Raw genomic sequence first — 14,234 nt, 5'->3', positions numbered from 1 at the left:
AAGACCACAGCCGTATTGTGACGGGGTACGGCGGCAGACGACCTTACAATAAAGCCTCTGGGAGAGGGACTTTGGTCAGGATGGGTGGTGCTGGTTGTTTGTGTGAGAGGGAGAGAGGGGGTGGATGTGGTGGCAGTGCTTGGTTAGAGAAAGGGGAACCATTGTAGAGCTGGTTAACCCCTGTGTTATGGTCAGTTTTATAAATAAAAGTGTTAAATGACATTAGCTATCGCTCTTGGGTGGCACTAAAGCCTTCTTTAAGATCATACTGGGACCAGCAGCACAGTGCTCAGATGTTTGCTTTATTGTGTGTAATTTTCAAACGATGCTTTATTGTTATAAGAAAAAGGGTTTAAGGCTAATTTACCAAAATCTAATGCCATGTAACCTGGAAACACACGTAATTATATGACATGCCCCTTACCTTTGGAAGGTTACTATCATGGATACATGAATATAACATAACATAAATAAAATATAACACACTGGAGGTAAAGAAATAAAAAAAGGTATGAAGTAGGTGTTTATGTAAAACAACAAAAGGTGGTGAGATGAATACAAATTAACATTCAACATTCAACCAGTGAAGCTCTTCCTCTTGCTCGCTGTATTTTTAAAATTCAGCTTTGTATAAGAAGTAAATGAAGGTGAAACCTCTTAATATTCTTTGCAGCAGTCACACAAGTGAGTTAACATTCAGGCAGAGTAGGTTCAAATGTTATGAGAGGAGAGCAGAGACTAAAAAGTCACCAGTAGCCCCTTCACACTCACACTCCTCATCAAATACCCCACTTGCTTTTTAATCACCACCGGCTGCTCTGTTTGATTTGCATTTTACCCACGGGTCCACTCCGCGGTCACTGGGCAGCATTATGGAGGGGTGAGGGCGCTGGTAAGAGGGAGAGGATTAACTGTGAGTGATGAAATTAGCCATTATCCTCCTCGGTGTGACGTTGAAAGGAAACGGTGTCGCCCGAGAGCTACAGCAGCCGCCTGATTTCCTCTGAACATTAAGGGCACACTCACAGGTTTTACGGCTAAAGCCTAGTGCGTTTGACCAATGTGAGTGCAACCGCTCCGCGCATAACTACGGACAGCTGGCCGTCCACGGCCCGTTTGGGAGAGGTGGGCTTTAGTAAAGCACGTTTGCACATGTACGAGCACGAGCGTGCGCACGTGTACGAGCACGAGGCCTACGGCGGTTCTGAGGTCATTTCCTGTGCGCCTGTTCGGACATAGAAAAAAGAAGGAGGGACCATGCGGACATTTAACAACAACAACAATGGCGGTGAAAGGTTCACGTTGGTGTGATGCGGAGGTGGAGTGTTTACTGCAGATTTGGTCGATGAAAAGATTCAAAAACAGTCGACAAGACGCACAAAAACTCTGAGGTCTATGGAAAGATCTGGAAACAAAGCCACGCATCGCCATGACGTCATCAATGCGTGTGACGTGTTACGGCGTGATGACGTATAGGCAGCAAGAAGCATTCTCCGAGGCCCAGGTAGTGTGAGTACAAACGGGCCTAGGGCGTGGGGGGAGAGGGAGGGGGGACAAGTACCCTGAAGCCCGGGGCGCGGTGCGGAAGGACAGTGTGAGTGCGCCCTAAGAACAGAGCCACGATTAAAGGAGAGCGACTGAAAGATGGAAACAGGAACACCGGCTTAGTCTGAACAATATGGATGGAAATGATGACGTGTACTGTGTATGAGGGAGGAGACGAAAAGTGTGTTAATGTTTCAATGAGCCGTGTGTGTGTGTGTGTGTGTGTGTGTGTGTGTGTGTGTGTGTACCTCGTGCTATCCTCAGTACTCTCATGATCCTGATGATGGTGGGGTTGATGGGGAGGGAGGCGTTGATCTCAATCTCCTCCAGGGTGATGCCCATCACTGACAGCAGCACAATGGCCAGGTCCAACTGGTTCCACCTACAAACACACACACACACAATCCTTTTTTCAATCTACCATAATCTGTACAAGAAGGTGAGCCGTGAACAGGAGAATGAAAGCGGATTTGGAGTCTGAGCTCCGTACGTGGCTTAGGACCTCACGGCTGCACACACTGGGGTCTGTGTTATGCTAATTTTTCCAATGAATATTAATGTTCTACATCAACTTTATGCATAATTTGCACGACTCTCCCACATCTGACTAGGCAGAAGAATTGGTAACAGCCCACAGTTTCCCGAAGGCCCGCTACCGTCATGAATATTTATGTCAATACTAGAAGAGCACTTTCGATACTACGCCAACATTGCAGCCTCTGAAACATCACTTCCTGTGTTCGCTGTCTTGTCATTTCAGGGCTGAACAACAAGCTGGATGTAGGAACGCATGGATTTCATCATGGCTGCTGCCGCCAATGCTGACAGTGTATAACGTGATGAATGATGTCGCCTGATCCACAGCCCATTCAAGAACACCAAACATGGTCCATGCGACACTGTTGCTACTTAAAGGCTCCCTCCACTCAAAACTATGTTTAGCGTTGTGTCCTCTGTGTTTTGCGTGTTCCTCCTGTTGGATGTTTGAGCTTCTCTGTGCAGTCCGTGCAGAGTTTGACACCAGAATGTTTTTTCACATTCATCTGCTGCAAGTAGGAAGTTTCTCTCTGATCATTGGAAATCTTAAAAGACTCTGTGAGAGGCGCACTCACACTGGTCAAACGTACCGGGTCAAGCCTAGTGCGTTTGACCAGTGTGAATGCAACCGCTCCGCGCATAACTGCGGCCAGCTGGCCGTCCACGGCCCGTCTAAGAGAGGTGGGCTTTAGTAGAGTTTGTTTGCACATGTACGAGCACGAGCACGACGCCTACGGCGGTTCTGACGTCATTTATGTGCGCCTGTTCGGACATTTAAAACAATGGTAGTGAAAGGTTCACGTTGGTGTGATGTGGAGGTGGAGTGTTTACTGCAGATTTGGTCGATGAAAATATTCAAAAACAGTCGACAAGACGCACAAAAACTCCGACATCTACGGAAACATTTGTAAACAAAGCCACGCATCGCGATGACGTCATCAATGCGTGTGACGTGTTACGGCGTGATGACGTATAGGCAGCAAGAGGCATTTGCGCGAGGCCCAGGTAGTGTGAGTACAAACGGGCCTGGGGCGCGTGGGGAGAGGGAGGGGGGACAAGGACCCTAAAGCCCGGGGCGGGGTGCGGAAGGACAGTGTGAGTGCGCCCTAAGGGGCGGGCCTTTGAGAATGATTTGTGACATCACAGCTAGTTCGAAAGCCAATCCAGGTCCATTAATTAGTAATTCGATGTGGGAACTTGAAGCCACCACTGCACACACACACTGGGAACAGGTTTGCGGTGGAGTAGGGGAGATCTTGTGTTCAGCAGGAACACCTTAATCCAGGTTCACACCAAAGATTCCCAACGAGTCGAGACGAAACTTGCAACGTTCTGAAACCTGCCCGTTCGCACCAACGAGACGAGAGGAGACGATGTAGCATCTCCATAGCAACAGGTCTCTGTACTTCTGCTCTGACCTCCAACTTATCAGGCTTATTTCGTAGCTGGATATAATTTGTAGCATTAAAGAATATAAATGAGGGCAGAGACAGTGAGATACTCGCTCCAGCTGCATTTCTAGTTGTGATGTGATTTCCCTGATTCACTGGCTTTACTCTAAAACGACTCTTGCAGCTCAAGAATCCGGTCAAAAACGACTCAAATTGTACATTTCATGCCCAAAAGTCATACTTTAGTGTGACTCTTGGTAAGTAAGGATTGTCTAAAAAGCAGTTAATCTGACTTAAAAATGTATTTAAAGAAGAAGAAGTATTCCTTTATTAGTCCCGCAACGAGGAAATTCGATTTTTTTACTCTATTATTATTCATGTTACAGACACACAGGCCCGAAATACACACACATGCACAGACAGGACCTATATACATGCAATTAATGGAGAGATGTCAGAGCGAGGGGGCTGCCAGTGACCAGCGCCCCGAGCAGTTGGGGGTTCAGTGCCTTGCTCAACAACACCTTGGCAGGGCCCATGAGATGAACTGGCACCTCTCCAGCCACCAGTCCATGTTCCATACATGGTCCATACAGGGACTCAAACCGGCAACCCCCCGTTTCCCAGCCAAGTCACCTATGGACTGAGCTACCATTTGCTGGATCTTGGGTAGTTTTTTTATATTTTAACTCAATTTAGTGCAAAATTGCTTCCTGAGAAATGTTCCTCCACAGTTAATGTGTCCTGTCCTTGATAATATCTCAATCCCAGAGCAGCACAACTAGCCCTCAGCGGGCTCACAGCGTGTAAACACACACAAAACGAGGTCCCTTATAAAACCAGGGCTGTCCGAAAACACACAGGAGTGTCACGTCTTAAAAAAACAACAGCTGGAATAACACAAGTCAAATGTTTCTGTTTACATATAGAGAAAGATACGAGACAGGAACAGCGAGACGGGCAGAGAGGATTAAAATAGCTCGGAAGAAACAATTTTGCAATGAAGGGGGGCAGAAAAAAAAGCAAAAGCAATTTCCTCCAGCACACCAACAAGTCTAAAAATGGAAGCTGCAATAACAAAATCTACATAGTAGAGTATCTCGAGTAATGGTCGCCAAAGCATCGCAGCTGCTCCACGAGCCTGTGCACATGGCAGAGAGAGAGAGGAGCCCCTGGCTGCATTGGTAAGATGTTGAGTGTAGATATTGAAATCTATTCATATTCAAAGGCGTTTCTGCACCTGCACTGTCTCAACGGCAATCGTTTAGTTAGTCTAAAACAGTGGAAAGGGTGTTTATATGAGTTTTTTAATAAACCAATAGACTCACATTTAATTCTGTGAGTAACAAGTGAGTCAGTTTGCTTCTTTAGCCAATTGCAAATCAAGAGCACGCAGAGAGGACATTGTGAATGGGTCCAAATGTTGGTCATTCACTCGAGTTGTATTTTACCTGCGTGTGTTTGGCGTTATCACAGATCCACATACTCCCATAAGCCCATTTACTTCATCATTAATCCAGGAAGCAAACCACTCTCCTAATAAGTACAGTGTGTTTATATTGAATGAATTTGCAACAGGAAGTAGGTTGTGAAGGAAACGTAATGCAATTTGGAGCTGCAAACTTGTGAAGCTGCCTTGTGAAGAGTTAACTTGCCAAAGCTAAATAAATGGGTCCAATGATGTTCAGTGGACAGCACAAACTAATACGGTCCGACTGCTAGATATTTAAGAATGTGGTGTATTTACCTATGAAATGGTGTATACGACACAAAGGGTTCCAGTGACATCATCGCCCTTGTGAGAGGTTAAATACATGGATCTCCACACCAGTTAGTTGGACCAGCCTGGTCCTGGTCCTGGTCCTGGTCCAGTCCCAGCCTGGTCAGATGCGTACCTGAACTGATGAAGCCTCTTGGATGAGAGGTAAAACGTCTTCCTAGACCAGGAGTCTACAACCTTTACTATCAAAAGAGCCATTTTTCCCCCTCTTCCATCCAGATTAACGTTGTCTGGAGCCACACAACATATTTGATGTCACAGCTAATAAAGGTTTCTATGCAGTTACTGTTACCTGGCCTTGTTACCTGTCCTAAAACTGTGGTTGTTCGCTAATTTCTCACCACATATCAAGCACACAGGTAAGACATCATCATGTGAAAGCAAATTACAATGTCCACGAAACATTGGGGGGGGGTTATCCAGCAGCAGTGCGGGTCACCAACTCAACATTAGCACCTGCAGGGAAAGGCGCTTGGGATGTGACGCATATTTCAATTTCACCTAATATTCTTTCAATATCACCTTGAACTCCAAGATAAAATGTTTTCCGTTGTCCACTGTGCAAAAAAACATTATGTTATTTACACATTGTTTATATATTTTTTTGCCAAAGCTACAGGGAGCCACTGATAAGGGGCTGAAGAGCCGCATGCGGCCCCGGAGCCGTGGGTTGCAGACCCCTGTCCTAGACAAATAACCAAGTCCAGTTGCTTTTGACTGAAATTGCTTTGAGGATAACGATGACCTGGACGAATGAGAACATTCACAGGCCTACCTATGAAATGGTAGGTTGCATTTTTGTTTGTGTTGTTATCGTGTCCCCTATGTACCTGTCCTTGAAGAAGCGTCGAAAGCCAAAGGCCACCAGTTTCAGAGTGGCCTCAATCACAAAGGTGGAGGTGAAGAAGTAGTTGCAGTACTTCAGCGTGGTCTCCAGAGACTGCGATAGAGAGAAACAGGGGTTACAGAGGGCACAGCGGTTAGAAAAAAAACATGTGGGTACCGTATTTTCCGCACTATAAGACGCACCACATTATAAGGCGCACCTTCAATGAATGTCTTATTTTGAAACTTTCTTCATATATAAGGCGCACCACATTGATGTTAAGTTGGCGTGCTAGCACCGTTGCCTTCCAATAGTGATTGTACGGACACTTCTACTCGCTGCTCTCTGTTCAACAACCCACTGTTGGAGTTTGTCCTCCAGCTGCAGCCGTCTCGCTCTGTTCCCTCTAAACTCTGTTTAGTCTTCTTTACTTGGCGCAGGTCGTCTTGTTGCTTCCTCCACTTCGGCACCATTGATTGGTTCATGTTCAACTCTCTGGCTGCTGCTCTATTCCCGTGTTCTACTGCGTGACTAATGGCCTTGAGTTGAAACTCTGCGTCGTAAGCGTGTCTCTTAACAGGAGCCATTTTGGGCTCTTTACACAAACACACACATGGAAATGAAACGGCACGCTTCACGCAGTCGTATATCTCAACATGCACTGCGCGTTACTTCTTCTACGGGGGAAAATAGAGTCGGCGGCTGCTCACCGTAGTTGGAGACCTGTTGTGGCTCAATATTGGTCCATATATAAGGAGCACCGGTTGATAAGGCGCACTGTCGGCTTTTGAGAAATTTGAAGGTTTTTAGGTGCAACTTATAGTGCGGAAAATACGGTACTTAATTTCTGTCTGTCTGTCTCTTATGAACTGTAATAAACTAATGAATTATCCTTTGTTATATCAAAGTTAGAAGCATAAACACTTCTCTTGTATCATGTCAATAAAGAAGAGAGACACTAATATGACAAGGAGAGACGAGCTGTTCCGTCAATGTCAGAAAAGTATCTTGCGGAGATGCTCTCTCTTTTAATAGATGCAGGCTTAATTGAGATAGACAACTAAATGATGTCAGACTCCGGGGAGGAGCAGGGAACACAGAAAATGACACTTGTAATGTTCAATGCACATAATTAAACTGTATTATCCAAACCTCCACAGCTAAATTAAGGCAGAACAAATATATATGCTAAGATATGTTAATGCTTACATAAAGCAATAACAGTATAAAGTCAATTCTGCCCAGTAAGTTTATCTACTGTGCAATATAGTGTATACCAACAGTATTTTAAAGTATGCCTCATCATCCTAAAGTAAAAGTAACACTACACTGTAAAAGCCTTAAAAACATGTAGATATAGCCATTCATTCATTCATCTTCAGCTTCTTGTCCCTGTCTGGGTCGCGGGGGGGCTGGAGCCGATCCCAGCTGACATCGGGCGTGAGGCGGGGTACACTCTTGAAAGGACGCCAGTCTATCACAGGGCACATAGAGACGAACAGAGACAGACAACCATTCACACCTACGGGTGATTTAGAGTCATCAATGAACCGAACACCTGCACGTCTTTGGACTGTGGGAGGAAACCGGAGAACCCGGAGAAAACCCACGCAGACACGGGGAGAACATGCAAACTCCACACAGAAGGGCCCCAGCCGGGATTCGAACCAGGGACCCTCCCTCGAGAGAGAGAGACGAACAGACATAAAATGCCCCCTGTGACTGGTATACTATTACATATTTTATGATTATAATATTATTCCCCATGAATTAATGGAAAAGCAGGATTTTACTTTGGTAGTTTTAATTATAAGGTGGCATAAGTAGAAGTACCTTGTTGTACTGTGGACTGTACTGATGGTAACATGTGGCTATGCGGTATCTTTCTTGCTCAGGAGGAGTCCATGAGGAGTCTGACAAGAATTTGAACAGCACAATTTTTTTTCCTGTGATTTCTATAGTGTCTTTCTCAGAGCTCAAGGCGCTTTACAGAGTCCAGGATCCATTAGGTTTGCTTAGAGTATCATGCTTAAGACAATAATACTGTGTGTGTTCTAATAGCAACTAGCTAGGTAGTAAAAGTGAGTTAGTTAGCTAGCTAGCTGGCAATAGCAGCTGTGTCAATCTCAGGTAGGTAGCTGCTAGCTAGCAGTCATAGGCTAGTAGGAGTTTGCTAATAGCTAGCCACCTTTCTTTAGAATAAAATAATGGTTGTTTTCCCTTTGTTTGTTTTTCGTCTTTCTTTCTCTCTTTTCTGTTCTGGGCTGCGTTCAAGTGCCGTGGGAGGTTGGAACTTTTGGACCTCCAACTCGGAAAAGTGCACTGGAATACTTGTCGAAGTGGAACCTCCAACTCGGGGAGCTCAACCAACCCCGACCTCACCAAGATAAGTCGGAAAACATTGGCGGCGCCCGTGGAGACACCATACGTGAGAGATAAAAGGTCAAAGAACAGGCTGCAAACGTTCCTTAGTTAGTTAGTTAGTTAGCTAGCTAGCTGGCAATAGCAGCTGTGTCAATCTCAGGTAGGTAGCTGCTAGCTAGCAGCCATAGTAGGAGTTTGCTAATAGCTAGCCACCTTTCTTTTGAAAAATAATGGTCGTTTTCCCTTGGTTTGTTTTTCGTCTTTCCTTTCTCTCTTTTCTGTTCTGGGACAAAGACTTTACTTTCTTTAAGGAAGACATTAGGAAGTCACTGCTCAGGAGATTAGCTGGCAGATTCTCCTGCTGTGTTGTGATGGGCGGACTAAACATTTTGTGCCTTTTGTACGGGGTGAGGGACCTCAGAGAACCTCCACTATTTTTTTAAATACATATTTCAGTCTCTCAACCAATGTTTTCAGCGAATTTCCCTGTTGTCAAACAAGCTTGTTTTCTCTTTTAAACATAATTCAAAGTGATTTGTTTCCGGCCCCAGGAGCATCTCTGCCGCCGCAAAACATTTTGCACAACTAAAACCTCAATCTGCCAGAATGTTTGTGCTCCAGCACGCGGATAAATGTTTTGGTTGTTGGCAGTTTTTGCTGCTGATTCAGAGCAGCAGGTTGGCAGCCTGCCTCTGGGAGTGCCCACTGCCCGGATGGTGCACCACCACCACCACCCCCTCAGAAACCTTTCAACAAGTCCGCTACGCATCACCCACACACCGACCAACGCTTCCACCTCCATCACCTGTGGCTGGCTGAAGTGCTCCAGAGACATGGTGATGACATTGATACAGATGATAAAAGTGATGACCAGGTCCAGGTAGTGACTGGTGCACAGGGTGTGGATAGCCAGCCGGGCTTTGCCGTAAGACGCGTAGTAGGGAAGCTTCTGGGCCTCTGGAGGGAGAAAAGGTAAAGAGGCAGAGAAAGAGGAAAACAAGACAAGGGAAAAGAGCAAAGTGAAGTAAGAAATGGAAAACAGACAGAAATAAATATTTGGTTTTAAAAAAAAGTGTGTATAGAAGCGTCGCAAGGTGCAAAGAGAATTATTTATGTAATGGTTTATTTATGCCAGAGGGGTGAAAGAGGAAGAGCAAAGCAAATGAAGAAAAGGCGGAGAGGGAGATATAACAGTGAGATATGATGAAGAGAACAGTTTGATGAATGTGAGAGGGAGGTTAAGGCGTTTTAAATGAGTTAAAATAGTGACTCATTCAAAGTCACGTCGTTGAGGATCTGTTATATGAAAGACTTAGACCCATGCACAGGAAAAAGTACAGTCTTCTAGAGCTTTGAGTCAAGTTTAACGATCATTATTCTACATATTAACTAATTGTCCGGATTACATTTTATTCTGAGGGAAGAAATTCACATTCTTGTATTAATATATCCATACACTGCATACTAGTGTTGCTTTCGTCAACAGAAACGAACCTTTACCACGTGACGGAAACTGGACGAGGCGAAACGAAAATGCTGGGCATGTGACGACGACTAAGACTAAATATATAATGCAATTTCGTTGACGAATAAAAACGAGACGAAATGTCTCTTCATTTTCGTTGACAAAAACGAGACAAAATGACGTTGTTTCGTCTCCTTTAGTCATGTTATTATTATTATTATTATTATTATTATTTTGAAGTTTCTCTCCCAGTCTCGTGTCTGGGCGACGTCACTTCCTCAATCCCCACACGCGCATTATTTGGATTCAGAAGATGCCGCTGCTGTGGGTCAGCATTAGCGTTAGAGCAGGGATGTCAAAGTCAAACACATCAGAGGGCCAAAAAAACAAATTTGCTACAAGCCGAGGGCCGGACTGGTTCAATGTTTATTAAAACAAATTAAAATTATGCATATAACCTGTTGAACCAAGACCTAACACAGTGTACCGTATTTTATTTTATAATTAAATGAATAATCCAATATTTTTTTACGGCTCCGTCAGTAATTGGGCTGAAAGTTAACATCTGCCCTGAATGCTGATGAATAATGAAGCCGAGGCGGCCCACTTGCGGCGCTACAGTGAGTTCGCGGGCTACCGTTGCATTGTGGGTATTGTAGTTTTGGTGCGTGAAAAACACCAGCAGGCGGCTGTGACGTGCGGGCCGGTTCTAATACTAATCAAATATCATCCCGGGGGCCGAGATCATTCAATTGCGGGCCGGATCTGGCCCCCGGGCCTTGACTTTGACACCCATGTGTTAGAGTTAGAGTTAGCGACAGCGACAACTAAAGAAACATGAGAACAAAGTGTGACACCAGCCGGGGGTCGTCTACCGTAACGATACTTTCTGTTTTAGAAAGCTGGTGCGACATGAGGCTACGGTTAATGTGTCGGGTTTTAACGCTAGCTTTAGGGTTAGCCACTGGAGCTGAGAACGTGTGTGTGTGTGTGACTAGCGTGTGTGTGTCTGTGTGTGTGTGTGTGTCTGTGTCTGAGACTAGCGTGTGTGAGGTGTTTTTAGTTCCTACCTGACTAACTGTGCTAGACTAAAAGTAAAAAAGGCAGCCAAAAACAACACTACTGCAAACATAATCTATCCCTGTCTTCCTCTTCTCCACTTTTCTGTCTGTTGATTTATTGATCTCCTCTGTTTCTATTTTCCAAAACGACTCCCATCCCTCCATCATCCAGTCCCCCCTCCACTTAGCCTTCTCAGGAGGTTTATGTGCCATCAGTCCTCCTGTCTTCCATCTGTCTTTATTTCCCTTGACTCTTTCCATGCATCCTCCTTTTCACTGCCTCTTCCCTTCCTACTCTCCCAAGTTCAATGCCTTCCTTCATTTCACCCCAATTTTTCTTCCAAATCCCTCCTCCCTCTATCATTTTCCATCTCTTTTTCTCCAAACCTCCTTCTCATTCCTCCCTTTCCCTCCCTTCTGCTCTTCCCCCCCGCGGATCTTACTTCTCCTCTTCTTCTCCATGCGACGCTGCCGTTTCTCCTCTCGCCGCCTGGCCTCCTCTACCTCCTGGTGCTGGCGACACTTGTGGAAGTTCTCCACCACGACGCCCACGAACATGTTGAGGACGAAGAAACTGACGATCAAGAGGAAGGAGATGAAGTAGAGCAGCATCCACGGGTTGTTGTTGATCGTCGGCTGGAAGGAAGGGAGTGAGAGGTGGGAGAACAGAGAGTCAGGAGGACGAAGGAGGGGAGAACCGAGGCAAAGAGGTAAGGCGAGAACCTGACGGGAACGTGGTAAAGTAGGTGAAGGGGAGGAAGGAAGACGGAAGTGAGGACTGACAGAAGTCCTTCAGGTAAAAAGGTGAGGATAGAGTGATGAGGCAGAGAAGAGAAAGGGATGTTATCAACAAGAAAAGTGAAAGAGAGCAGACGATACAGAAGAAAGAACAGAGACAAACATGTAAATGATCTTAAAGAAGAAAGGCAGACAGAAGCATGTAAAGTGAAAGAAAGCACGAAGTGAACAAAACTAAGTTGGGTTAAGGAAAAGATCATGGTTTGGGCTTAAATTTTGGGACGCTGTGAACCACGCTGCTTTAGGATTCATCTCTGATTCTGGTTTCCAAGCACACCGTTGTGCTCTGTATGAGAAAGTTGGACTATCTTCATCAGACACCCGTAGAATGAAGCATTGGTGTTTCTTTATAAAGCTATTTTATATCAACTTCCATCCTTTCTGTGTCTCTACTGGCTCCTAGAAACACCAGAACCTGCAGCACCCGCTCCCAGAAACACCAGAACCTGCACCACCCGCTCCAGAAACACCAGAAAGTCACTACGGCCACTAGATCTGGGTTGTAATAAGCTGCTTACTTATTAGGGCACGCCGGCCTATTAATGTGGCCCGGGAAAGGGAAGTTTGGGGTCCCCTGCTAAAGCTGCTGCCCCCACGACCCGAACCCGGATAAGAGGCCCCAAACTTCCCTTTCCCGGGCCACATTAACCAGCTCTAACTGGGGGATCCTGAGGCGTTCCCAGGCCAGTGTGGAGATCTAATCTCTCCACCTGGTACTGGGTCTTCCCCGAGGCCTCCTCCCAGCTGGACGTGCCTGGAACACCTCCCTAAATATTCATAGACCACATTAACACTTCGGGAAGAGAGATCGGGAATGACACGCAGCAAATGTCCACGGTTCATGGTCGGAGCCTTACCCTCTGGGCCACAGGGGCGCCCCTGTATATACAACATTTACTTGAAAGCTCAATACCATGGAAATGTCTCTAATAACTGGAATGTTGTCAAAGAGGTCGTCTCGTTTCCATATCGATATTAAGACAGACTGCAGATGTTGGGCCATTCAAACCCAAGTTGTGAAATGCATTTTGAAAGCAGAGCTTCCGCAGGATTGCTTGCTTCAATCATTTTCATATTGCACCGTGACACTAATAACTACTGTGAGATGGATTGGTGGCTTAGTGGTGAGCAAGATGGCCCTGCGTTTAAATCCACCACCCAGAGTGGAGTCTGAGTGTCCTCCTCGTGCCCGCTTTGATTCCACGCCATCGTCCATAGACTACATGCACACTCACATTTACACCAGCAGACGACCATTTTCAATCCACCTAATCTGTAAATCCAAATATGGTGGCCATTGTTACGACCCAGCTTGTGAGGGGAAAGGGAAGCAACACAAAACCAGCTGTTGTTGCCGAAGCAAGTTATTCAATATAGCGATAAAGTTTAAAATTGTTCAACAAAACAATGGTACAAAACTACAACAGAAGAAGACGGCCTATGGTGCTACCAAACCAATGAAACCAATCTAACAGAAAAAGGGAAAACTAGAGCTATTTCCCGAAACAAACCAAAATCCAATACCTACTAATCTAGCGCTCTTGAAACAAGACACGATATGAGCAGCACCTCTACCCCTAATGTTTCCAGACAAAGCGGAGTCATGGTAAAACCTGGCCCAGTCTCTGAAGAAGCCACAAACACAGGTAGAATTGTCAAATGTGAGCACACGACTGCATTTGAGTACAGTTTGCAAACCCCACAATGCAGGGACCCGGTGCTGGTGGATCGCTCTGTGAGGGTTGGAGCAGCTGCTGCTGGCCGTCGCTCCAATCAGGGCCCGCGGGTCTCCGGCCAGGAAGTGGGAGGCCACACATCCTACTTTAAATACCAACATCTACACGCTCACATGAACGGTTGAGTAAAGGGCAGAGAACAGCAGCCATGTAATAATATAAAAAACTGGTCACTCGTCCCAGTCTACCCCAGCTCCAGCTCGCTGCTAACGTGCCCAGGGTAAACACAGGATAAGGATGGAGCTATTCATGTGGTTAAGCACAGGATATGCAAATCTTTAAGTATGAAGACTTAAATCTTTTTAAGAAGTGTTACAGCATTCGAACAGACACATAAATTCAGATGGCTACTGTTACTGAGGCTGAAACAACATCTGAGAGGTTATTCCATCATCTAGCTCATCATTGTTTTACATTAAATAAGCAGTGAGTGAGGGGGAAACACATCTATTTGGTTTTCCAGTTTTGAGAAACATGTGAAATAGTACGATAAGCCAGTCACTGTATTCCAATTAACCAAGCCGCTCCACAGCCGGCACAGTCCAAAACTCCTGGAGCTGCCTCTTATAACGAGGACATGGAAGAAAAGGCAAGAAAGTGAGACGACGTGACGAACAGGTTGGGATGAGTTGGTGCAGGTAGTCATTGCATGGAGTCAGGACAAAACATGAATCAAGTTCAGGTGCAAAAAAAAGAGATTTTCAATTTGGAGAAGCGTCAAGTGTTGAAAG

At 45.5% G+C, this 14,234-nt stretch overlaps 1 protein-coding gene across 1 annotated transcript in view; it reads right to left on the bottom strand.

Moving 5' to 3' along the window:
- Positions 1 to 14,234, bottom strand: part of LOC310955259 (voltage-dependent T-type calcium channel subunit alpha-1I-like) — a gene marked incomplete at its 3' end in the record, with an annotated part of 214,196 nt that overhangs the window by 41,277 nt on the left and 158,685 nt on the right. Inside the window, exons 25-28 of the mRNA XM_083925060.1 lie at positions 11,413 to 11,605; positions 9,249 to 9,400; positions 6,084 to 6,193; positions 1,794 to 1,927 (exon numbers count right to left, since the gene is read on the bottom strand). Coding sequence (XP_083781186.1) covers positions 1,794 to 1,927; positions 6,084 to 6,193; positions 9,249 to 9,400; positions 11,413 to 11,605 — 589 coding nt within the window. The remainder of the gene's footprint in view (positions 1 to 1,793; positions 1,928 to 6,083; positions 6,194 to 9,248; positions 9,401 to 11,412; positions 11,606 to 14,234) is intronic.

This window comes from Echiichthys vipera (genome assembly GCF_963691815.1).
Source record: "Echiichthys vipera genome assembly, chromosome: 2".
In the NCBI taxonomy this organism is placed as follows: domain Eukaryota; kingdom Metazoa; phylum Chordata; class Actinopteri; order Perciformes; family Trachinidae; genus Echiichthys; species Echiichthys vipera.
This window is presented reverse-complemented; position numbering and strand designations above follow the sequence as displayed.